Source organism: Cupressus sempervirens, chromosome 2, assembly GCF_028749045.1.
Source record: "Cupressus sempervirens isolate cs-2001-9-10 chromosome 2, ASM2874904v1, whole genome shotgun sequence".
NCBI lineage: Eukaryota > Viridiplantae > Streptophyta > Pinopsida > Cupressales > Cupressaceae > Cupressus > Cupressus sempervirens.
Genome location: NC_143119.1, coordinates 605,658,200 through 605,685,953, shown reverse-complemented (window position 1 = coordinate 605,685,953; position 27,754 = coordinate 605,658,200). Strand labels below are relative to the sequence as shown.

General features: G+C 39.5%; 1 protein-coding gene across 2 annotated transcripts in view; it reads left to right on the top strand.

Annotated features, from left to right (window-relative positions):
* The window catches only part of LOC149574846 (uncharacterized), a 70,650-nt gene extending 43,584 nt beyond the window's left edge, over positions 1-27,066 (top strand). For both annotated transcript variants that reach the window (XM_089814687.1, XM_089814686.1), the window contains one exon: positions 26,614-27,066. In XM_089814687.1, the coding sequence (XP_089670813.1) occupies positions 26,614-26,805 (192 nt within the window). In that variant the 3' untranslated portion in view covers positions 26,806-27,066. The remainder of the gene's footprint in view (positions 1-26,613) is intronic.
* The last annotated feature ends 688 nt before the right edge of the window (positions 27,067-27,754 follow it).

The window sequence follows — 27,754 nt, the reverse complement described above, 5'->3', positions numbered from 1 at the left end:
CAATCCCTTCCGTTCACCTTGGGAAGACCTGTTATGAAATCCATTGATATACTTTCCCACTTATGTTCGGGAATTGGCAGAGGCTGTAGCAGTCCAGCAGGAAGAGTGTGTTTGGATTTGTTCTGTTGGCAAACAGTACATGCTCTAACATGCTGCAATACATCCCCTTTCAATCCCTTCCATGAGAACCTCTCTCGCATACTTTTGTAAGTTTTTAGGAAGCTGGGATGACCAACCAACGGGGAGTCATGCACGTGCTTCAGGATCTTTTTCTTCAACTTTGATTCAGGCACTAGGTAGATCCAATCCTTATAATAAATGATATCATTCACCACCTTATAACGATCATTGTGGATGTGACCATCCATTATCTCACAGGCGAAAGTATTCTTGGAATATTCCACTAGCAATTGTGCCTTCCAATCGGCTAAGATCTGCTCTAGTGAGCAGATGGTGGGTCTTCGGGACAAGGCATCTGCAACAACATTGTTTTTCCCCTTTACATATTCAATATCAAAATCAAAAGATTGAACCTTGCTTACCCATTTTTGTTGCCGTTCGTTCAGATCCCGCTGCTCCAGGAATTATTTCAGATTGTTGTGATCCGTACGGACAACAAACTTGGCACCAACCAGGTACTGCCGAAACTTGGTCAGTGCGTGAACAATGGCCAACATTTCCTTATCATAGATGGAATACAGGCGCTTGGCTGGTGTAAGCTTCCTGCTCTCATAGGCGATGGGGTGTCTGTCCTGCATCAAAACTGCTCCAATGCCTTCCCCTGACGCGTCGCATTCCAAAATGAATGGTCGGGTGAAGTCGGGCAATGCCAACACCGGACAAGTGCTCATGGCCTCTTTTAACCTATCAAATGTGAGTTGCGCTTCTTCATTCCACTAGAAAGCCCCTTTCTTCGTCAGATCTGTTAAAGGCGCGTTGAGCTGAAAAAAACCCTTGACAAATCTCCTGTAGTAGCTGCACAATCCGAAGAACCCTTGCAGGTCCGTGAGTGAGTTCGGGGGAGGCCAATCGAGGATAGCTTGGATCTTCTCCTGATGCACTTGAACCCCATATTGACTGACAACATGCCCCAAGTACAATATCTCTGTCATTCTGAACTCACATTTGGATTGTTTGGCGAACAGGGACTATTCTTCCATGATACTTAGAACCTCGTTCAAATGTTTCAGGTGCTCCTCCCACGTCTTGCTATAAATGAGAAGATAATCAAAGAACACCAACAAATACCTACGCAACTGCTTGTTAAAGATGCGGTTCATGCATGATTGGAATGTAGCAGGTGTGTTGGTCAGATCAAACAGCATGACCAGGAACTCATAGTGTCCGTAATGGCAATGGAAGGCTGTTTTCTCCACATCCTCTTCCCTCATTCGGATTTGATGGTATCCGGAACGGAGATCTATTTTTGAGAAATAGACTGCACCATATAGTTCATCCAGTAGCTCATCTATCCTTGGAATGGGGTACTTGTTCTTTATTGTCCTCTTGTTCAGTGCGTGATAGTCCACACACATACGCAACGTTTCGTCCTTCTTCTTGACCAACACCACTGATGATGTGAACGGGCTAGAACTGGGATAGATCCATCCCTTATCAAGTAACTCATGGATCATCCATTCGATTTCATCTTTGAACTTATTCGGGTGGTGGTACGGTGTGGTTATAATAGGTTTCACTCCTGGTTCCAACTCTATTGTATGTTCAAATCCTCGATGCGGCGGTATGCTAGAAGGAATATCCATGAAAACCCTTTCATGCTTACTTAAAACATCCTGAAGCTCTTTATCCTGTGGAGGTGTTTGGTGCCCCTTAATAGGTTCCGCCGAGATGAAACATTGTGTAGCCCACGCAACATCATCATGCCGTAGGATTGCCTCCATCCGATGCGCAGACACTTCCTTTGGTCCTTCATTTGCCATCCCTCGAAGGACCACCTTCTTCCCGTCAGCCACGAAAGTGAAGTCCATTCGCTTGAAACTCTGAGTGTATTCATCAAGCGTCTCCATCCACTGTATGCCGAGGATGACCTCCATGTCGGCCAGATCCACTATGAAAAAGTCCTCTATCACCGTGTGATTTACCATCGTGATGCTCAGCTGAGGAACTAGGTGCGTGTAGGGTAGGAAAGTCCCTCCGGCAACTTTGACCTGAAAGCCCACGTGTGCTTCTGTCAGAAGATTTCTTCGCTGTACTAAAGATGAACTTATGAAATTCAATGTAGCTCCGCTATCCAGCATCACTGTGACCCTTTGTCCCTGAAGGGTACCTCGCACACGAAAAACTGTGCACCTCGGACTGCCAGCCAAGGCAATGGATCCTCCACGTTTTATTAAAGCGGCAATCCTCTCCGTATGGTTGAAGTTGGCCATGTCAATGTTATCGCTAGGTTGGATGTCTTCCACTGGCGTTTCCTCTCGATCTTGCTCATCTTCTTCATCGAACATCACTTTGATGTAATGAATTTTCCCTTTCTCGAGGCATCGGTGGCCAGGTTCCCAAGGCCCCTTGCAATTAAAACATAACTTCTTTCTTCGGAGTTCTTGTCAGGATGCTTCATCCAGTGATGGCTTCTTGGGCGGAGGTTTGTCCCTCGGGATCGTCAACGGTTTCGGATGTGAATGAGTCCGAGAGGATGAGGATGATGCTGACGACGACACCATGCTTCGTGCCTTACTGATTGCTTCCGTCAAGGTTGACAGATTGAATCCTTTCACCCAACCTTTGAATGGTTCTGCCAGTCCATCCATAAAGAGAATGACCCGCCTTCGTTCAGAGATGTTTGTCATCAACACAGAAAGTCTTTGAAACTCCGCGATGAATTGATCTACTGATCCTGTTTGCCTCAGCTGTGCCAGATCTTTGAAATTGAGCTCGGGGTCTTTTCCATCAAATCATTCAATTAGTCTCTTCGTGAACTCAGCATAAGTCTTTATTTGATCATGCCCAAGAGTGATAGTGCCATGGTGCCACCATTTGTGCGCAACACCCTCCAAGTGTAATGCGGCAAATTTGATTGCTTCTTCTTCGGGCATAGGATTTAGCTGGAAGTAGGTGTCGGCTTTCATTATCCATGCCTGCGTTGAAATGGAGCCTGAACTGTCAAATGGAGACAGGTTCACCTTACTCAATTTTCTCCTTAGGTCATCGTTAAAAAATCCTCCTCTGTTTCCACCTCTTGCGTATCTCATTCTTAGATTTGCGTAATCCTTGTAGGAGATGTCTTCTTCAAGATTTGTATTCCGCCAATCCTCCCGTATTTCCTCGAAGGTTGGAAGTCTCTCTCCGTGATGTGTCTCAGTTTGTGGTGGGAAAGTCGGCATGGATGGTCAAGAGTGTGCAGTGTGAGGGTGTGATCTGCCTGCCACCAAATTTGCGCTATGTCCATTCGGTTCTCTAGAAATTTTGTTTTTTGCCAACTTTTTGAGAGTTTCTTCCATAAGCCGCTGAGTATCAGTGATCTATGCCTGGTTCTGCGCAAGATCCCTCAGAAGTGCAATGAGTTCGACACTTGTCGGTTCCCGTTCCTGTTCCTGTTCTTCAGCGATTCGATCAATAGAATGTGTCCTTCTTCTCTTCTGGCTATAAACTCGCATTCACTGATCACAGGCTGGCAGGATCGATTGCTCTGATACCACTGTATTGTTCCTTGTTATCAGTTTGAATTTTGTAGAGAAGAAAATTGATGGTTATGTGCCTAGGATTGGTCCTGTACAGATGAGGAAGTGCTTGGAGTGCAGTGACAGAAGCCGTATGGTGACTATGTTGCCTGTAGCAGTCTGTATGGGAGTTAACAAGAGTGCAAGATTCTCAGTAGGAAACTAAGTCCGTACGGTGAGTAGGTGGGCCACAAAAGACCGTATGGTCTATTGCCGTATGGTGGTATGTTTGCCGAAGGGAATGAGGAGGTGGCCGTACGGTAGATCACAAATGATCGTACGGGAACCACAGATCTAGCCGTACGCTGCACTATTATTATATTATGAATTGTGAATTATGAAGCGGGGCCAAATACAACACAGAGGAGCCGTACGGGCATGAGGAGAAAGAGTGAATGATGGAGGCCGTACAGTAACATTCCAGGAGGCAATTATCAATGTACACTAATTGATAATCAATAGTTCAGTTGCAAGAAAACTTACACAATTTGCACATGCAGAGACTAAGCATTCACCAACAGGAACAGAGATGAAATTTAGCCTTTAGATTGCCCAAAACAGACCAGGGACACAATCGGAATAGGGTGAGGGTTTTGTTCCCACCGAAACCGAGCGAAGCCAAATAGGGAAGGTCTTTCACTTCCGAAATGGCGAACAAATTCCGAACTCCAACAGGAATCCGCAGTACAGAGAAAATATGATCCAAAAACATACCTATCGACTACTACGAGCCGTGCTGAAATACCCATCGGAAAAAGCTTTTCGAGGGTGTACAAAGATTAGCCGACGGCGACACAAACTACTATGACAAAATTAAATTTAGGTCCGAGTTAATTTAAACAATCGGCTCGTTACACAAAAAAAAATTAAATACATTTATTTCTATTCGGGAACATTACATTGATACAAGGAAGTTGTAATGTCCCCTTTTCTAGCACATTTTGTATGATGATGTCATTAACCTATTTTTCCATGGTCTTGTAGGCTAACCAGGACATAGAGGACTTTGACGCCTTTTGGTCGAGGCAGTTTTAGTTATCTTTCACCTTGAGTCAATTTTGTACACACTATTAATAGTAAGCCATTATGGGCATAATTGGACATCCATTGATGGAGGTGTTGATGATAAATTGTTTAATATTGATAAGTTCATGAATTTATCATCAATAAATTTTATTATGCATCAATAAACTTATTTTAATTAAGTTAAAATTTAATTTAACTTTTATTTAATTCATGATCAATAGTTGTGGGAAATATATAATTAAGTGCCCCCCTGTATTCTATAATACATTGCAAGCGTAAATAAAAGTTAGTGGACACTTAAGTGAAGGAAAATCTTGTTATATGGCATGAAAATATTCAATAAAAAAGCAATTGCATTTAAATAGAGGCCAGAAAAACAGCCACAAGAAAATAGGGATGGAAAGGCGAAAATCCTGAAACTATAAGAAAGGGCAAAAAAGGTGATTTGTTTATCCCACATTGTCAAGGTGAGTGAAAAATTCTTGGAAAATGCTATAAAAGAGATGGAAATGCCCTCTTTTAGCATGCCTAGTTATGCTTGGATATTGATGAAATTGGCGAAATGCTAGAGATTTTTTCTTGTGCTTGGAGGATGCCAAACCCTCTTTGCTTTTGATATTAATCATATTGGCGAAATGCTAGAGATTTTTTCTTGGGCTTGGAGGATGCCAAACTCTCTTTGCTTTTAATCCCGATGCCATTGAGAGATATGGTCTTAGGATTCATCTTCAAGTTTAAAGGTAAAATCTAAAGTTTATGAGAGCTTAATTTTCTGTGGTTTAGTGTTAGAATTGGATGATTGGAGCTGAGTTTGAATGTCAGTCACTTAGCACAAAGGACAATTCTTTTGAAGACTCTATTTCTCTGGTGAAGTATGTTGACTGAAAGAACTTGCCATGCAAATTCATAGCAGACTGTATATGAGATAAATATCTGTACAAGTCCGAAGTATTACTGCAGCAGCCTGATTGGAGGCTGAAAATCATCTGGCTAGGTGATGTTTTAGTCTGAAGATCAGTAGAAGGCAATCTATTTGGTCTGCAACTTTCTTGGACAGAATTGTATCATCCTAAAGAGCAATCTGAAGGTGCTGTACAAGCTGGTAATACTCAGGGATTGCCCATACATGACTGTAGACAACTAAATGCTTAAGTATGTAGCCTCAGATACCAAGGATATGTTGAACTGAGATGTCTAGGGATCTACAACTGCTGTTGTTTCTTACAGCAAGTTTGGTATGCGATATTTTATATTGTACCATTGATAAATATCCAGGAATAATATAATCAGAACTGTGGTGTCAAAAAGGAGATGACTGAATATTGTTGATGAAATAACTGACGCAAGTCAAATTGTCTGTATTAATTTTTATGGTTGCTATTGTAGTTCCTATATTTGTTCATGCAATAAACACATCTATTCATTGCAAAACAAAAAAATCATCAACATACTGTTAGAAAAGAAAATTTGGCACTTTAGCATGCGGGGTTGTAAGCAAATTGTTTGTCAAAATGCCAGTGAGCTGAATGGGAGAAAAATAATAATCAATTCAAGAACAGGGGGTGTTCTTACAGTGATATCAGAGCAGTGTATCCTGCCATCTCGGTGGGTACAATACAAATGATTTAATAATGACATGACTGATTGGAGTGTACAACCATTGTCACATCATTTAATGCAGAGAAAAAGGACATTACTGAATATAGGGCAAGAATAATAGAGCAATCCAGAAGAACACTAAAGCATAGTTGAACAAAGAAGTGATATAGTGCAAGGCAAGAGAATCTCCATAGGAGATGTCCTAGCTCATAGCAAATAATCACACAACGGAAACACAACACAAGATACAAGATCTGATACCAAACTCAATTCTTTATTCATAGAGTAATAGATTACATGCAATGTGTTAGACTGTAAGGCCTTCTCTGTTATGGCCAAATACAAAGCAAGTAATAGTTTTGCAAGATCCCTCAAGATCCAATCCCATGCCCTGGCTAGCCAGATTTGTAACACAACAACACTCTGGTAGAAACCTCTAGTCAGATCTAAACTTGTCCTTGCAAGCCACCAATCAATCTCCTTGTTTCCCAAGCCGCAGCTACTAGCTCTGCTCAACTTTGCTCCTCTGATCTACTCTGTGCTGAATTGAATAATGATTAGTCTCCCCAAGACCACCCTTACTTATACCCAACTAAGCCACAAGTTGGCCTAGCAAGTAAAAAATTAAATAAATCCTTATATTAAATACATAATTAAGCCACAAGTCGGCTTGCAACATATATTAAATACCAAATGCCTTAGAAGGCTTACAACACCCATTAAATACACCTAGGACAAATAACTAGGACCCAAATAGCTCCACACAAACTCCCACGATTGCTCGATGTCACGATCTCACTCCTTATGCATTAAATGCACGAAGTCGATTGATCAAATGCGTAAAAACTCCATTTGGTAAGCCCAAATTGCCGAGCATCAACAACCACCATCCAAGCATGACCAAGCTCCCACAAGCATTGTCGAGTTCCTTTGAGGGCTGAGCAATACAATATAAGTCGAGCAACAATGTAGATGCTGAATGAAAGCTTCAATGACCGAGCTTCTTCAGAGACTGAGCTCCTCGGCCAATACTACACTCACGAGCTGCCCAATAAATACCGAGCACCAATCTTTCTATGACTGAGTTCTCCAACTACAAGGTCCAACCACTTCAGCATGTAGGATTGCCAACTTCCCTAGGATGCTCCTACATCAGACACCCTAGGTGCGAAAAGATGTTCTAAGTAGCTGGAATAACATCTTATGGGATTTAGCACATAAATCCCAAATTGGTTCTTCACATACATGTCCTCCAAGTCTAACTTGTATGCTCTTTCCCTTGTTCCACTTTTGCCAATCCTTTCTAGCAATAGACAACTGTTTGTTTCTTCACATCCATCCTCAATGTTCCACATGTTTGCTTTCCAGGTTGATCTCTAACCCTCTTAGAACCTTCAACTCAACTCGGCTACCAATACTTAGGTTCCCCCTATCGAGTTCTTCATTTTGCAAAGAAAGTAGGAAATGCTGCCACCTTTCTCCATGGTAATCACATTCTTGACACAATCATGCATAGCCGTGCAATCACACTGCTAAGGTTTACCAAGCAATATGTGACAACTGCCCATGTCCACAATATCACACAAAACTTGATCCTTATACTATCCAATTTGAAATTCAGCATGACATTGCTTCCTGTCTTCCAAAACATGATCATCTTGTAACCAACCAATCCCAGAAGGACAAGGATGCCTCACTTTCTTTAAACCAAGTTTCTGAACCATCTCCTCAACAATAAGGTTATCTGTACTACCACCATCCATAATCACATTATAGAGTTTACCACCATACTTACAAGGAGTCTTGAACACATTACCCCTTTGACAAGGTTCCAGTGCCTTCTTACCAAACAGTATTTGCCGAGCCAAGAAACTCTCCCCTTCTTGCTCAGGTTCATTGACACAGTCTTCAACTTCTTTCACCATAGCAACTCTCCTATCACCAGCCTTATGGGAACACTCAAAAGATCTGAGACCTTTTTCACCACATCTGTAGCAAGTACCCTTAAATGCACCTCTACCTATCCTTTTCTTTTGCTCAATAAGTTTTGGTTCATCTTTTGCAATCTGTTTATCTGTTGCCAAGTGGTCCTGCTGTCCATGGGAATTGCCTTGATGTCTTCTCTTCAACTTCTTTCTGCCCTCAAAGCATATTGATAATCATCCTCAACAGAAGCAATATTCAACATACCAATCTCATCTTGAATATTGAATCTCAAACCAGTAATGTACCAAGCCACCTTCTCCTTAGACAGTTCTCTATGTCCAAACCAAATTGTCAACTTGTAGAACTCCTAGGTATAATCTTTCATAGTCATATCCTTCTGCTTCAGATTCTGCAGTCTCTTAAACAACTCAAGTTCATAATCAATAGGAATGAACTTAGCCTTCAATTTAGTCACGATCAATCTCCACCCAGTGATCTTCATTTCACCTTCCTTTTCTCTATCTCTTTGTAATTCTTTCCATCAAAGAGCAACATGCCCTTTCAGCTTAGTTCGTACCAACCTCACTCTGAGTGGATCACCAATATCCTCTAACTCAAAATAGTCTTCTAATTCACCAATCCAATCAATTAGGTCTTCAGGTTTTAGAGTACTTGAGAAATTAGAAACATCCATCTTGTGCTTCAACTTCAATCGAGTGTCAAATATAACAAATTGACCAACACCATCTCCCATAGGTCTCTCCATGCGATCAGTTTTGTCTTCGCCACTAGATCCAACAACCTCAAAGTCTTCAACGACTTGCTCATAACCATCTTTAGTACCCACATGTCAAGGTACACCAGCTATAGCCATCATGATCTCATTCTTCATCAACTCCGTCTCACATCTAAAATCTGTTTTAACCTTCTTTGAGATCCTTGCTTCCATAGCATCACAGAAATCTTCGATTTCCCTAGGGTCAAATCTTCTTGGAGGCATCTTCCAAGATCTTAAAAAACCCAAATCAACAAATCACCACCAGATTCAACCTTCAGCTCTGAGAATCTTCACCCCAGGTCCTGGTGCAAATTGCTTCAACTTTAGCGATCTGTGTATGTGTACATGCTCAAAAAAACTAGGCTCTGATACCACCTAATGCAGTGCAAGGCAAGAGAATCTCCAGAGGAGATGTCCTAGCCCCCAACACATAACCACACAATAGAAACACAACACAAGTTACAAGATCTGATACAAAAGTCAATTCTTTATTCATAAAATAATTGATTACATGCAACGTGTCGGGCTGTAAGGCCTTCCCGGTAACAACCAAATACAGAGGAAGTAATATTTCTACAAGATCCCTCAAAATCCAATCCCAAACCCGAGCTAGCTAGATCTGTAACACAACGACACCCTGGTAGAAACCTCCAAGAAGATCTAAACTTGTGCCCACAAGCCACCAAACAATCTCCTTGTTTCTTGAGCCGCAGCTACTAGCTCTGCTCAACTCCTCTCCTCTCAGCTACTCCATGTTGAATTGAACAATGACTCTAGACTACACAAGACCCCCCTTACTTATACCCAACGAAGCCACAAGTCGGCCTAGCAAGTTACAAATTAAATAAAACCTTATATTAAATACATATTAAGCCACAAGTTAGCTTGCAACAGATATTAAATACCAAATGCCTTAGAAGGCTTACAACAGCCATTAAATACACCTAGGACAAATAACCAAGACCCAAGCAGGTCCACACAAACTCCCATGATCGTTGATGTCACGATCTCACTCCTATGCATTAAATGCACTATGTCGATTGATCAAATCCGTAAGAAGTTAGAAATCCATTTGGCAAGCCCAAACTGCCAAGCGTTAACAACCATCAGCCAAGCATGACCAAGCTCCCACAAGCATTGCCAAGTTCCTTCGAGGGGTGAGCAATACAATATAATGATGGTTATGCTCCTGGATTTGATTGTGTATGTTTTCTTATCATCAACATTTCGGATCACACTCTGTGATCCATCATCAGGATGAGAGAAGGATGTAAGATCAAATCCAATAGTTTACAATAAGAAATGTTGATCCATCTTACATCCTTCTCTCATCCTGATGATGGATGACAAAGTGTGATCCGAAACGTTGATGATAAAAAAACATACACAATCAAATCCAGAAGCATAATCATCATTAGTAATGTATTGTGGAAATCTGATATTATTAATACAATATAAGTCAAGCAATAGTTTACATGCCGAGCAAACCTTCAGTGACCAAGCTCCTTCAGTGACCAAGCTGCTCGGCCAAGACTACACCCACGAGCTGCCCAATAAATACTGAGCACCAGTCCTTTTACGACCAAGTTCTCCAACTACAAGGTGCTACTACTTCAGCATGCAGGATTGCCAACTTCCCTAGGATGCTCCTGCACCAAGAAGTTAGGAACATTATCAACGAATGGACTAATTGATGCAGATAATGGCTAGACAAATGGGTATTGATGTCAACAATGGCAGAAATAATTGAGCAAACAATAGTACTATCATAAAGATGAAGACTTATGAGGAGATGCTATAAGATGTTTGGTACTTGTGTGAGCATTCTGGATGGTTAAGTTCCATCTTTGAAAATGAAGAAGTAAACCAAAAAGATACTTTTAGTGCAAGAAACAAACAAATGAAAAGAGTTTCATAGCAAATCATTTGAATGGAGATAGTACCTTGGTAGATAAAGACCAACTGATGGATTTTCACAGTCACTCTTTGGACATGCATACAATTACTATTGATGAGTTTGTGCCTGAAGAAAAAGACAAAACAATAGCCTTGGATTTGAATTCAGAGATTTCCAATATTGAACGTGGAGATAGATGCATGTTGATGATCATACAAAGGCAATGGGAGGAGCATATATGAAGACACTGGTGCTAGTGAGCTTGGTAGTGATTCTTTCACAATGATAACCACTCATGTGGAGGACAACAAACACTTTATTTCCGACAAAGCAATCAACCTTTTAGACACATGGGATCTGGGTGTGTTGTTACCTAAGTATGATGAAGATCCCACACAAGATGAATCTTGTTTTGATTGTGAGGATTTTCTGAATTTTGATCATACTGCAAGTTTGGAGGATAGTGTTGATGATTCTAAGGAGATCTTGAAACAAAATCAAATTTATCTTTGCATGGGTGTGACTTTGAGCAAATGTTTAGGAACTCTAATATTTGAATCCACAATAAACTACTGAAATGATAACAAGGATGCGTGAGAGACTTGGGACAGCCTTGAAGTCATTTATGAAAGGTATAATAGTTCTGATTTTGATATTTGTCATTGTAATTGTTCTCTTGATTTGCATAAACATGATCGGAAGAATCAATTTGTGGTGCTCAATGATAACCCATTTTTTGAGGTGGGTGTAGAGAAGACATATTATAACCCACTTTTGGAGTTGGATGACAGAACACCTCATTGATTGTAGTGTTGCACTTGGTGAAAACAGTAAGGTATGGGATCCAGGTGAAGTTTCAAAACCTGAGTTGGAGTATGATTTTCAGCTTGCTAATGGTTCAAGTTCACATTATGAGATGACTGGTTACTCTCTTAGGAGACCATCGAATGTCAGACATGCAACATGCAAACGAAAGACTGATGTGGAGTGATATGACAGTAGGAGGCATCTTTATTCCTTACTACATGAGGAATTAGAGGATAACATGGTGTATGCATATTAATGATTTCAACTGAGGGCTATCTTCTTGTTGGCTTCCATTTTGAGTTGCTTCAATCTGACATGAGGTTTGGTCTTGAGTTTTGGGATTGGCCACAAAGAAAAACATTTCATGTTTTGTTTGAGTTGATGAGTGATGACACATGCCTTCCATATGTAGCTGGAGATGCAGTATTCTCAAGATATATAAAGTCTCGGAGACTTCTACATTTCATATTTTGAAAGGTTTTAGAGCTTGTTGAAATTTTCAGAACAAGTGAAGCAACTTCTAGCTTGTTTCTTATGCAGCTTCGGAGAAAGGAGGAGATAAGAATGACATCTACATACTTGACAATCCATCCTTTGAATTGAATGATGTTTATAAATCATGGTAATCTTGCTTTGGACTAGTTTTGAAGATGACTATTGTTCATCACACTTCATAGGCTACAAGGGATCAACAAATAAGTCACAAATTCCATGATATGTAATCTGTTTTGGATGGCACTTGGAGTTGTGTTGTGCACCTTTTGTAGGAATGCTGGAACCCATTCATGGTTGGCTATACATGCTTGTAATTTTCAACAAGAAATAAGGGAGCTTAGTGAGGATGATCGGAGTGAGTTTTGGAGAGATGATCTAAATTTCAGAGTGGATAGTGCTGTTCATTTCCTTACAAGCCATCTTTTTATTCTATTTGTGCTTTGAACAAATGGTCAATCTCAAGAGTGTTGCTTGGCAAAGAATGGATCACTTCACTTCATGGTTCTCTTATTCAGAGGAGTTGATACAATTTCTTTTGTTGAGAGAGTAAAGATTTCCAGTTGGAGATTTCTTGGAGCTTCAACAGTTTACTTTGGAGTTGTCTGGGAAACAAACTTCTTTATGGTATGGTTCATCTTTTAGAGGGTGCTGGAGTTGTAATAATGGATGTTAACAACTTAGCACCACTGTCCACTCATTGATCAGATTACAAATTTCAATTTGCAAATGAGTTGGATGGTTTTTTAGTGCAGCAAATGAGCAGCTCTTGGTTGAGGGTTGATGACAAAGAAGATTTGATCATAGGAGATGGGTTTTTTTCGTTATTCTCATATTCATGAGTTCTATGTATCCAGTGATATTTCTGATTGTTTATTGTTGTCCTAGCTTTTTCACATTGTTTATCTTGATCTCGATCTTGGGGCAGTCTGATTTTGATCAATTGCAGATTTCAGTGCAACCAAATGAAGGAGTTCTTGGCATATTTAAGCTGTTCTCCACTTTGGAGAGTTTGTGTTGTTGCAGTCACTTCATGATGTTAGTATGCATATTTGAAGATAAAATTTGGTTGATTGCAATAGGTTGGGTTTGTTGGCGTACTCAAGCTTCATGCCTTGACACTTGGAGGGTATGTGCCAGTGATATAATTCCAATTGTTGAACATAGATGCACTACTTGGTTAGCTGATTTCGGGATTAGTTGTACAAATAGTTTCACTAGTACCTCATTTGTGATAGATTTGTTAGAAATAGGGAATACTGAGGTAGGGGTAGGGTTGAATCAATATTCCAACACTTCTTGCCCGATAATGGATATTAGAAATAAACCATAAACGTGCATATATGAATGAAGTTATGAATTGAATAATAATAACAAGCATGCCACAAGAGAACTCATAACACCATGTCTTGTTAACTAGGGAAACCTTGGCCAAGGAAAAACCCCAATGGGGATGGTAACCATAAAATGATCCCCTAGTAAAAAATACAAGGAAATTGGTATAAAGGAAGGTCATTTGGATATGCAAAGACACACATAATTATACCATGCTATGATTATGTTATGTGAACTTCTTTTGTGATGATATGCGAATGTTTTGATGATTAGAGCAGAGTAGAGATATATGGGCATGATCAGATAGAAGGAACAACAAAAGACTAATTAGATATTGAAGATATTAGTATAGTCACACTTTTGGTATTTCTCTATACTACTTGTAAAGTTGTATATTGTTTTAGTGCAGTGAGCACATTTTGTAATACAACTCCTAACAAGGTTGAGATCTCTAACAAGGTCAAGTCCTCTAACAAGGGCAAAGACACTATATGTATGTAATAGACTCTTAATAGGATCAAAACTTTTCACAAGGTACTTTTGATTAGTGGATCATTTTGTGGGCACCATCCTTATCAGGGTTTTCCCTTGGCTAGGGTTTTCCTAGTTAACAAGATATGTTGTTATGAATTTTCTTGTGGCATGCTTGTTATAATTATTCAGTTCATTCATATATGCAATTTAATGGTTTATTTTTGAAATCCATTATTGGCCCACAAGTGTTGGAATACTGACTCACCCCTGTCTCAGTATTCCCTATTAAAAACAAGATTTGTTTCATGTTTGGAACTACATGAGGATATATATTGAGGATTATGGGTTTGGGTTGAGTAGATATTTCTTCCAATTGCCTAGGATTGTGTTAGCTATTGAGATTGCAATTATGGATTTGTTATGCTCTACTTACCTGTCCCTACTTATTGTGGATAAAAAGTTGGGTCCCCTCATTTTTCTTGTCTCTCTTCGAGGCAAGTCTTTGGTGTTTTGCCCTTTGGCCTTCGGATCTCGGGTTACATCGTCCCTTGTGTGTCGGGTGTCATTGTTGTGTCTTGGCAATAAGGAATAGAAATCTCTGCCTTCGTGTCGGAGATGTCCCTAAGGATCAAAGAGGTAGTCGGACTTTGGATTCTGCGGAGCCTCTTCCTCCCCTGTTCCTCAGCATGGTGGGAAGGGATTCTCGAAATCCCGAGCTTGACGCTTAGGAAGAATTCACCTTGAAGGTAAAGCAATTAATATGGCTTAATTGACCTAATTACTAGGCTATTTAACTGGTGCGATAAGTAGTGCTTTGTGAATTGTGCTTTCATGTGCAAGTTAGTTACTTCTCGTGTGTTTGATCAAGTGGATTTTGCGTGCCAATAGCATTCTGAGTAGTGAAGCTTACAGGACGAAGTTGGATTTGGACATTAGTGCGAGTTTGCAATAGTGTTCGAGCTCTAAAGGTAGCTGGTTCATATCCCAACCCTCCATATTCCTTAGTGTTTGTTTTCTTTTCTTTGTTTTCATTTGGTTCTTGGTCCCTGTCCAGGCAGAGCCCATTTTTCTTAGCCCTTGTTTTGCAATGGCGGAAGGAATCCTGCCCTATAGATTTAATCGAGGACATGGATTTGGGGTTGCTTCGGTGGCCGAAATTCATGTCTTTGAGTGACATTTGCAGGGAGGAATTCCCTGTGCTTGTTTGATTTAGTGTGTCGACCTTCAACTCTGGAGGGGTTTTGCAAAGTTTTCTTTTGTGCACTTATTTTCTTTGCTTGTGCGTTGTAGAGTGTGTTTTTGCATGCCTCTGCTAGTTTTGTCTCCTTGGTTTGGTGTGGGGGTGTGATTCCACAGGTTGAGTTTGTCCTCCTAATTTAACCCAAGAGTTGTAGACTTGCTTCCACAGGTGTCATTTTGGTTCAATTCCATCATTCTTTGGTGGAATTTGGTCAAGTTGAGGAGAGTTGTCCAACTCGTCCCTGAGTAGTGGTGGATTGTTGATCATGCGTCGACAGTTTGTTTAGGATCTTGGTAGTAATGAATGGTGGTTCTCCTTCGTCCATCGTTGGCCAAGGGAATTGCTATGCCTTTGGGGACCATCTTTCGCTACCACATCAAATATGCTGCTTTTCAAAAATTTAAATGGCTGTCACATCATCTTCTCTCATACATGCGGATAATAAATAATAATCTTTTTTGCAGGACTAAGACAACTCAACATATCAGTCGACATCACCAGAGTTCCTCTGAGGAATGCAAAATCGGTTTCTGGTAGAATAGTTGACTAAAATGACCAAGGGTAATATAGTTTTTTTATTCTTAATGATGTCATGATGCAATAGGTTTTTGGGCTTTGGTGGTCTCCATCCTTCCTTTCGACAAAGGTAGTGTTACACTTGCAAGGTATGATCATTCCGGATTCCACTTTCTTTCTTTACGAAGTATGCGTTAATATGCTTTCGAGCTTTGAGTTTCTGGATCCTCCCATATGATCACTCATCCAATGGGAGAATCCAGAACCTTGGACTAGGAAAACCTTTTGACACTTGGTAAAGTTGTTAACTATATAATACCAACTAACATCTGACCCTTGCAGATAACCATGGTGCCATCAAGTGAATCTGTGGGTACTTAGGATGCGGGTCTCTCTGTGAAGAAGACAAAGGTACCACTGGTTCTCAAGTATCGGGAGGACAAGGTCCTCTGCCTCACCAAAGTTGACACAACCTTCTGGAACATAACTGAAATTGACATTAGGGAATGGAAAGAGTTCTAGGCATTAGGTGATGAACTTATGGAGAGGAAGAGGAATCGAGATCCTATGGCCCTATAAATTGCTACTTGTGGACTCTTGCAGCTTGGGTATTTCCCCTACTCCGTTTAGTGTCTAGAACACATGGTTTTGTATGCCAAATTCTATGATCAGGATAAAAAGATTGTCGTCTGGACTTTGGGTGATCCCTTCATGGCTATTGACAAGGAGGCAATACAATAGAGCCTCTATTGTCTAGAATTTTCAAGGGCAATTGCTCCCCACTAGAAGGGAGGTGCTTCAATAGTTCGCGACGTTGGAGGACTAGGTTTGGGGATAGATAAATAGAAGCTGGCCTAAGAGAGGTTTGAAGATGTCCCTCACTTTTTTGTGGGTTGACTTCATTGAGCCCACCCATTTTTGCATTTGTTGCCTTTGTTGTATCTTCAGGGAAACTCATGTTCATGAGTTTGCTCCATTGATGTACTACCGCATCGCATCCATCATGATTAGGAAGACAAAGTTTGATTGGGCGAGGCTTTTCTCACGCCCCCTTCGGGGTCAATTGAAGGGCCTACATGATTGCTTAGAGGAAAAGGAGAGAAATTTTATGATGACCTCCTATATGGTTTGGCTCATGACACGAAAAACACCAGGACTTCCAAGCCTCACAACAAAGAAAGTAACGACCGTCACTCTAGGCTTGGATAGTCATAGTCCATGGGACTACTACCTACAACTGTCATTTGACAACGGTTTCAAGCACTTTGTGCAGGTGAATGACTGCTTTTTGGCTGAGATGGCAATTTTCCCATCAGAAGATGTTGATCACCGCCTCAAATGTTGCGAGAGCTGGTTGGAGAGTGGGGTGCCTATTTTATTCAGTACCAGAAATTCATGTACATCAAAGTGGCATGGTACAACGGACAACCCTACAAGCTTCCTTGGGTCTATTCGACTCTGGTAATTTTGTTAGAATTTTGTAGGTAGGGCTTGGAACTCTTCCAAGTTAGCACGAAAAAAATCATAGATATTTCTTTTCCCATCCAATGTGGAGAGTACTCTTGTACATTGGTGCAAGCCTAAGAGGTCGAGGAGTTAACGGCCTATAATTTTGAGTCATTTTACTTGTAGAGGCATGATTTTTGATTACTTTGGCTGAAGATCGAATGCCACCAACTGTCACCACGCTCTAGACTTGGAGGATTTTGGAGGACCTCCTGAGCAATTTTGAGGTGAGAAAGAAGTTCAGTTAGACGATGATTAAAGAGATGGAAGACTTCGGTCTCGCGTTTCTCTAGAATTTCAAGGATTTTTGGGATGGAGATGAGTAATGTAAGAGTCAAAAGATAGGCACTACTAGCCTCCCACTGATACATTGGGATGTGTTGAAGCCGATTTCGATGGAGGATCTGAGATAGGACCTGATAGAGCACAAAGTGAAGCCACTGGTATTTCAAGAAGGCTTGTTGCAAAAACTCTCCACTTTCAAAAAAGCAAGAATAGTACCACCCCCGCCTCGTTAGCTGGAAGGTTGGGACAAGGGAAACCAAAAGGTCAGGGAACCTTCGACTCAGTCGGATTTAGATAACCTACCGGCTAAATAAATAATGCGAAAGGTAGCAAATAAAATGGCAGCATCAAGAAAGCTTGCTGCAACAATGTAGTCAAGTGTGGACAGAGTAACAACTCTGTTAAGCAGTGTCCCACCAATTTCCAGTGAAGCTCTAAGCATGAGGCTGATCTAGGTGGATCTCAAAGTTGAGGCAACAATACAAGAAGAAAGTTCCCCATTGGTTCATAAAAGGCCAAAGCAAAAGAGTTAAGGCCTTGAGGGCGATACTGTGAAAGCCTCAGGGGAAGGGAGTACAGAACAATCAGTGAAAATCAGAGACGATTTCCCCATCCAGGATTTCCCAAAGGTGGTAGATTTGGATGATCTAGCCAGGACAAATGTTAATGAAGTTTTGATGGAGGACGGACCAAGCGTTAGTATAGAGACCCGGTTTACTAAAGAGGGCACCAAAATAAATTGAAATTTGGAAGCAGCACAAGCTGTTCTCGACGAAGTGACCCTGTGGAAGGCGGAAGAGCATCTTTGTCGCAAGGAAGAATGGAAGGAACAATAACACCTTTGTCTCCAAGAGGTGGAGAATAAATGAAAGGAAGATATTTATGCCTCCATCAAAAATAGGAGGAATCGAAGAAGAAAGAGGAATAAGCTCGCCTTTGTCTCCAAGAAATGAAACTAAAGAAAATCGAGGCATAAAGACTCTCAATGGAGGAAGCCGAGATACTCCAATAAGAGTATGCTTAAATGGAGGAACAACTCCAACAAGGAGGAGCACAAGCTTGTGAGGTCCAACATAGGCTGCGGAAGAGGCTGAAAAGTACATAGAAGAGGTGCTTGAAGCCTCGAAGAAAATGTCCCTCTTGAGTAGTTGTTGTGGGGGAGAAGCAAAAGGAGGATACTCGTGCCACGGTTTTGGAAGGTGACTTGGAAAGGGCGGTCTCTGAGGAGTCTATGAGAGAAGAGTCGGTGGGGTTTGGGACGTTTGAGGCAGTGCAACCGAAAGTTGGCGTGCTAGGATTTGTAGGCTTGACACCATCTGATTGGTTAGTATAAGAGCGACAAAGAGAGTTGTTGCATCTTGCCGCCCATCCCCTTGCTAAGTGACATAGTGGAGGCAATGGACCACCAAGCTAGAAGGCCAAAGAAGAGAGTGAGGGCTATGTACCAAATGAGGGATGAGCCCAGAGGAGAAGCATCAATCAACGTGGCAATCCCACCCGATGACCACAAGTACAATGTTGTGGAGGTATCACTAGGACATTGAACCCCTGCTACAAAGATAGCTGATCTCAATAGAGCCAATGCCAATGCCTGGGATAGGTACAAAAGGTTTGTACAAAAGATTGAAAATCTAAAGGAGAATGCCAACCTCAATGTCCTATTGTATGAATTGGCTTTGCTGATTGCATCAAAGGCCTCATAATCCTCATAGCGAGAGACCCTAGTATTATTAGAGGAGCTTGAGGAGTTAAGAGGAATGAAGAGGAAGGCACTAGCAGTTGATGGTTGGATCACTGCATAGATGAAGGAAATAAGGTCCTTCCTGGCCATGTCCTTAGGGTCATTTTATAAAGGGGTGGAATTGGGAACCAGACATGGCAATACTCGATTGGATGGGAGTGAGAAGAACAAGTGTTGTTGCAATGGAGGGATATCCTCATAGAGATAATGCAAACAGGAAGGACAACTCTCAAGGAGTACAGTATATTGAGCAACCATGATGCTGACTTCTTCCGCTCTTGCTACTAGCTGGTTGGGGTAGGATCAAGATAATTAGACCCTAGTTGAGCTTGTTGTGGCCCCAAAATGAAGAGCTCCAAAACTGGCTGGAAGAATTTTCAAAATGTGCAAAGAACATCATGGGATTTGACCCATGGGAAGAGAGTATTTACCTCTGTGGATTCTTTGCTTGGTTGATTCTACAAGCATGTAGAGAAAGTAGTCTTGGGATCCAAAGGTTTCAGCACATCCATGAATGCCGTAACATGGATGCTGCTTGAGCTCTACGATGCCAAAGGAGATTATGGACATCTGGAAAATGCCATTTTAGGCGTGGAGTTTCAGCTGGAGGAGTCTAAGATTTGGTTGGATTGTCTAAAGGAGATTGACTGCGAGGCTGTCTGTAAATTCATCATGGCAGTCCAAAAGATAAAGGAAAATTCCGGGCAGCGAGATTCCTCCTCCCCATGACCCAAATTTTGTAATTCTTTGTTTCATGGTAACAGTTATTTAAAACTCTGGACTGTTAACCATATTATTTGATTCTTTAAATTCATTTATGGCGGAGCATATCGGGGTCTTTATGAAGTTGACCAACCACCGTCAAGATAATAAATGTCAGAATGTACAAGCCATGGGCATTAATGAAGATAGTGTCAGAGATGGTTTTTGCGCCTGCACATTCTCCTAAGTGCCCACAAAGAATTTAATGTTGTCATACCTAGAAGAGTGGAGGGCTCTTTACTATTTGACAAGCGGCTAGAAAGACGAAAGACAGTGGACCTGATAGGAGCAAGCGTGCAGGGATTTCATCAAGATCCAAATCTTTCGAATGCCCCTTTACCTATTCCCATTTTCTTGCTTCCTTCTACCCCTTTCACTCTTGTAAATTGTACATATTGCAGGTAGTGCCATCTTGTAAAGCCTAGTTAGTAGATGGTAGATTATGGGGGTTCCCCGAGGAACTGCTATGAATGATTGTATCCTTTGTAAATATTTGTGAGTAAATAGGTTAATCAAAGACCCCTTAAGAGTTGGTCGAATCACTAATTTTACCTTCTAGTGTCCGCTGTTGCATATTTTTGTCAACCACACATTGTAATACACATTTGATATCAATGAAATACTGCTTCCTTGGAGCATTCTGTGTCTCACCCACAGCTTGCCGGTATTTGTAAGCTTTGATTTTAATAGAGGGACTTTGCAATGCTGCAGTGGTATCCATTTCTCTTCGAATACAGTGAGTGTTTTTCTTTTGCTGATTATTATTGTCCTTGACATAGATAAATTTGAACGTTATTGTTTACTTCAGTATCAGTATCATTGGAGCACTTGTTTACGTTAGATTGCTTGATTGGACATAAATTTAAGTAGTTTTGCCATCTAAATATGTATTGTTGATGATAATAATGGTAAAGGTAGTCTATATAGGTAGATTAAATCTCTAACTTCGTAGGCCCTTGTTTTTGTTTTCTCTTCGGTTCTTTTTGGGAATATCACTTAGATATCGTCTCTAGGAATCCAATGCTTAATCATAAACCAACTAGCAGGCCCCCTAAATGTGAATAACAGTCACCCCTTATACATCTTGTCCTATTCCTAGCATGATCGTGACTCGGTTACCAGGATTTTGGGAGTGGGAAGTTCCTCTTCTGCACTCTTTTAGGCGATATTGGCCCAACTCTTTGGTATTCGGTGACAATTGTTAAATTGTTGGCCTGACGTGAAACAAAGTCACGTCAACGGGATCTTATTGGGATGCCACAGTTAAAGGTGTTTAACATTGTGATCAAAGCAGCACAATGTTAGGATGATGGTTCCTTTATGAGATTGATTTGGATCCCTAGGATCACTTGGTTTCGCAATTCAACAACTAAGGATGATCAAGTCAATGTTGGCTCATAGGGGTTTACTCTTATTGTGTTCTAGTTTAGTTTTTTTGGAGAGTAGTTTCTTGAGAAGTGGACAAAAATAGTGCAGCATTTGATTGATCTACTTGCTAGTCGTCAAGAGGTCTCTTGTGTTGGCATCCAGCAGGGCAATGCTCAATGGTTGGAACTATAAATCTCCTAGGTTGGCTCGGGACGCTAGGATCAAACTCAATTTCAGATTGATTCTGCATACTGATCTTGGGGGAGCATTAGAATTGCTTGAGGACAAATAATTTTTGGAAGGGTGGATTCTTATGTCCACTTTTCTAGCACATGTTGTATGAAATTGTTCTTAAGCCTATTTCTCTTTGGTCTTGTAGGCTAAGAATACATAAAAGGGAATTTGAGGCTTTTTGGCCTAGGCAGTTTCAATTGCAGTTCATTCTGAGGCGATCTAAGGCAGCTTTGGGCACACTTACTTTTTATAGTAAGTCATTATGGGCATAATTGGACATCCATTGGCAGAGGTATTGATAATTTCTTTAATATTGATAAATTCATTTTCTTATCATCGATATATTTTATTATGTGTTAATAAAGTTATTTTCTACAGTTAATTTAATTATTTAAAATTAACTTTATTAATGTATAGTCTATAGTTGTGGGAAATATTTAATTAAATGACTCTACTTAGTCTCTACATTGGAAGCATAAATAAAAGTTAGTTGGGACTTAAGTGAAGGAAAATTTTGTTATATGGCATGAAAATATTAAAGGAAAAATGATCGCGAAAAAGTAGCCGCGAGAAACAGGGGATAAAAGAAAAAATCTCAAAATTATAAGAATGACCAAAAAAATTGATTGTTTTATCCCACATATTCAAGGTAAGTGAAAAGGCTCTTGGAAAATGCTATAAAAGAGATGGAAATGGCCTCTGTCAGCATGCTTGGTTATGCTTGGATATTGATGAAATTGGCGAACTGCTGGAGATTTCTTTCTTGGGCTCAGAGGATGCCAAAACCTCTTTGCTTTTGATCCTAATGCCATTGAGAGATATGGTCTTGGGATTCATCTTGGAGTTTAAAAGTAAAATCTTAAGTTTACGAGAGTTTAATTTTCTGTGGCATTACTTTATAATTGGAAGGTTGGATCTGAGTTTGAATGCCAAACCCTTAGCGCAGGGGAAAATTCATTTGAAGATTGTATTGCTTTGCTGAAGTATACTGACTGAAAGAAAGGGGCATGCAAATTCATAGCAGACTGTATATGAGATAAATATCTATAGATGTCTGAAGTATTATTGTAGCAGTTTGATTGGAGGTTGAAAATCATCTGGCGAGGTGACGTTTTAGTCTGAAGATCAGTAGAAGGCACTATATATGGTCTGCAACCTTCTTGGACAGAATCTTATCATCCTAAAGAGCAATCTGAAGGTGCTTTACAAGCCGATGATACTCAGGGATTGTCTGTACAGGACTGTAGACAACCAAATGCTGAAGTATGTAGCCGCAAATACCAAGGACATATTGAACTGAGACATCTAGAATCTGCAATTGCTGTTGTTTCTTAGAGCAAGTCTGGTATGCGATTTAAAAAAAAATTGTATTGTTGATAAATATCTAAAAATAGCATATCAATGTTACTGTAATTAGAACTGTGGTGTCAAAAAGGAGTTGATTGAATATTGTTGATGAAATAGTTGATGCAAGTCAGATTGTCTGTTTTTTTTGGAAAAAGAGGGGTAAAAATTTATTAAGACAAAAGATAACAAGAAGGAGAGCTCAACAAGGAGCTCTGTCCTGAGCAACAAGTTCATCAAATTCCTGCACCATCTCAAAGGGAATCTGCCCCCTATCCATAATATTCCAGCCCGGAGCATGAGTCAGATTCTCTGTTTTAATTTTTAATGGTTGCTATTTCATTTCCTAAATCTGTTTGTGCAATAAACACATCTATTCATTGTAAAACAAACAAACCATCAGCATACTGTTAGAAAAGAAATTTTAGCACTTTAGCATGCAGGTTACTAGCAAACTGTTCATCAAAATGCCAATGAGCTGAAAGGGGGTAAAAGTAAAAATAATAATCAATTCCAGAACAGTGGATGTTCTCAAAGAAATATTTGTTGATATCACATAACATAACTGACTGCATGGATAACAAAAAAAGAAACAGATGCACCACTTTCTTGCCATCCTAGTTTGATTATTATCGGGTAACATATTGATAATCGACTATACCTATCATGAGCAAATAACAATTCCATACTCAGTGGTGGCTATATTCATTTTCCATTGATACCTGGCATATATCAATAAGTCTAAACAACAGTACATATGATTACTTATGATAATTGGTTCCAATTATTGCAAGTAAATTGCAATTACTAATTGTGAAGATTGGCATTTTCCCATCGTTTCTCTTCGATACATACTTAAATTCAGCTGATCAGCTCTCCAAGGAGGATTGAAGAATATCTGATACTAAATTTCCCTTTTTGGAGTAGCTCATTTGTAGAGCATAGAAGGTTGCTGTTGCAACCCCTGGTGCAAGCATTATAATTGCATATCAGAGACAAGGTCCATAAGAAGAGCATATACCGCAATTATATGTATCTGAGACGGCTCTATTGGCAGATACAGTTTGCATATGTAATATTGAAAGATCAGAGACGACATATCTCTGCCTGAAGTTTACGTGTTAACCTGTAAGTAGAGCATATAATCCATTTGAAGATCTGAGATGGCTTTACATGCTCGAGTGTACCTAAAATATTGTAACATTGAAAACAACCTTTACACTTGAAAGTGTTCTGAAACTGCAGAAACATCTGACTGCATTGAAAGGATTCACTGTGCATTTGGAATTACCAGTCATATTTATGATTCATTATTGAATGTTATTATGTCCATTGTTCTAAGTAATTTGTTAATTTGCATCTCTATCACATTGAACTAAATGGATAATTGAAGAAGGAATTTGGTAATTTGCGTAGTGTCTATATAATCAGAAAAAGGGACATTACAGTTTTGGGGCATCCTGCCCATCTGCAGCGGTTTGGAGGGTTTGCCAATTATTGCCTTAATACCATGACAACTATTTTCAGTGTGTATCTGTCTACAGGGAAGGGCTTCTTAGTTATCCATCATTAGGTTGGATGTTTTGTGCTTTTTTTTGGGTCAGGTTTTTCAAATTCTTGGATGGTTCGTGGCAGAATCATCTCAGTGGCAGACTTCAGTCTCTTGTTGCAGACAAATTTGAAGAAGGGGACAACCTTCTCTGTTTTTCTGGCTGCTCATGGTCATTGACATTCTGCAGATCTGGGGAGGGTCTTAGCAACAACAAAAATTTCTTAATGATTTTTAAGTACAAGACATGTATTTGCTTCTGCAGGATAGTTGGTAAAATGACGAGGGTCTTAGCAACAACAAAATTTTCTGAATGAGTTGTAAGTACATGACATGTATTGTATAAAACGGGGTAGTTAGTAGAATGACCATTAAGGGTGGGTATTAGAATATATTTTTGGTATCCTAAGATGTTGCTATATTTAGCTCGTTCTTCTAGAACTCTAGTAAATGGCTATTTAAGCTTTATTATTAGTTCTCTTAATCAGTTCTATTTTTAGGTGTCTTAATTTAGACAAATTCATTTTTCACTTTACACTTTTTATGGCATCTGTAAACTCTATTTAAGAGTGTATTGTTAATACAATCAATTCTAGATCTTGAAGTTTCACCTACTACTCTATTTAAGAGTGTGTATAGCTAATACAATCAATTCTGGTTTTTAAAGTTTCACCTACTAGCTACAAGCAATTAAGATCAATTACAATTGGGCACCACCTTTCTGGGCCAATGAGAAAATTGCAATGGTTTTATCGACCAATGAGAAAATGGGTTAGGTAGAAGCTTATAGAAGAAGGCACCAATCCATGGGCTACTGATAAAGTTACATTGCTTTGATAGAGCAATCAGACAATAGGTTAGGTAAAGACATTGAACTTTACGTGTACACTTGGCATGATTTGATGGAATGTGCTTGGACACGTTGGTTGAAGATAAGCATGCACCACCTCAACATGCTCGTCTTATAGACTTGATAAATAGCTCTTGATGGTGAAAACACAGCTCTTGATACTCAACGTTATCAGGCCTTAAATAAATTGTCATAGCATATTGCCAAATTGGCTCGTCTTCATTATCCTACTCTATCCTTTCTCATTTTAGCTAGTTGACCTTGAAGCTCTGGAGCTTTTCTGTAACTGGATTATTCCACAAGGTACAATTGAACTTGGATTGCACTAATTCCTTAATATTGCATTTTCAAGGTCTCATTTGTATGTGGAATTAATGTTGAGTAGTATGCCCCACTTGAGTAATTTTAGACAGTGGTTGAGGTTCTTGTTAGGATGGAGCTATATTTGATCAGATTTGAACTCTTCTTTGATTTTGGCATCATACTGGGGGAATCCATAAACAATAACAGTTAAAAGTTTGTGTTGAACAATTTTTTCAAGTTGAAGACAAGAGGTGGAGCTCTTCATTTGTTGCAGGTTATTGGGAGCACACAATTAGTTCACATGGTGTTGGACAGTGTTTGTAGTCTCTTGCAGATTGTGATAAGAGTTTTGTAGGTTATTATAGTTTCAAATGTTGGATTTTACGAGGGGAAACATTATCTTAAAAATTATAATAATCATCCATATTTTACTGTATAATAAAGTGGGCACTCCCTTTGTTCTCACCTTTATTTGTTTCAATCATTCCTTAGTCCATAAAATCAGAGTTGAACGTTAGCATCATCTTTCATTTTATTGTGTGGAAAAGTTTTCCAAATTTTTGGGTTCATTTGTTGTTGCCAGACAAAGGTTGCAAATCGTTTGGGGTTCCTTCTAATTTTGTTTTCCTTCTTTTATATGCTTAAACTGTCGCTTCTTAAGCTCTTAAGGTGGTGGTTTTTACCCTGGTCCTTCCTATTATAATTGGATTATTTGTGAGCTCCATCCAATTAGTGCATATAAATATGATAGCACTATATTTATATTCATCCTTTTTGTTGATCCCAGTTAAAAGGAGAGTTTTTGAATGAGAGTCAAAAGTGATTTTCTTGGTTGCCTACTGAGGTGACGATGACATTATATTCTTTGTGACGATGACATGATATTCTTTGTGAAAAAATTCAGGTGAACTATGGAGAATTTATGCATGGATTGATGAAAGAAAATATTCAGCTCAACAGAAAGGTCCTCTCAGAGATTGCCATGCACGAACCATACAGCTTCAAATCACTTGTGGACATTTCAAAGTTTGCATTTCCAGGAAATAAAGTTCAAAGTTTTATAGCTACCAAAGAGATGACAGCTATGAGCAAGTGACTTGCTTTTCTAGAGTTACTGTAAATGTAATCCTCAAGTATGATATTACATTTTTAATTGGCAATGATGTATAGTCTATAGAATTGAGGACAGTTTCGGCTATTGTGAGACAGAAGATACTGCACACCTAGAGCATTCTAGGTCCCTAGTTGATTAGTATGTATGTATTTGGGAAAAACATTCACTGCATTCAAGCTGAAAAAGCCAGATCCGATGAACAAGCAGTATTACATATTAAAAAATCACTCTATTTCTTTGATATTTTGGTGGTAATTAGTGTAAAATCTAATGTATGGTGCTTCACTATTTGGATAAGTGGCAGATTTAAGCTTATATAGTTGTTATAGTTAAATCTCAAGCATAAAAGAACTGCAAAGCAAATATAAGAAATTTTGTGGATGCTTATAATTGTGTTCAAGCCTTCTTTTTATACCTGAAGAGACTGACGCACAAATTCTTTTGATGCACATAATTGCTTTGGCAACTCGTAAGAAACTGAAATAAAGTATATAGACAATATTATTGAATGCTTAGCTGTATCTGATGCACATTGATTGCCCGTGGACATGATTGTGGACTCATAAATTGTAGAGAATCAATTTTATTAAATTTCAGCCAAGACAAGTATTTGCTTTACAAGATTACAACACAAACAGTTACAGAATAATGCTAACTGCTATGTAATAGTTTTCCAAACTATTAATGATACATTTTTATACATCTAAGTAAGTTATAAAACAAGATACTTGTCCGCATATTCACTTATTACATTAAAACTGAGCTCTTGGTCTATATCACGTAAGATTCAATATTTTAAGTGTTGCTGGACCGTTAAGATTATTGTTCTGGGGTATAAAGAGTTGCTGCTTTCTAGCATATTTTTAAGTTTGCAACAACTGTAATATAACTACGTTTTGCTGATGCAAGGTTGCAGTAATGTTGTTTTCAG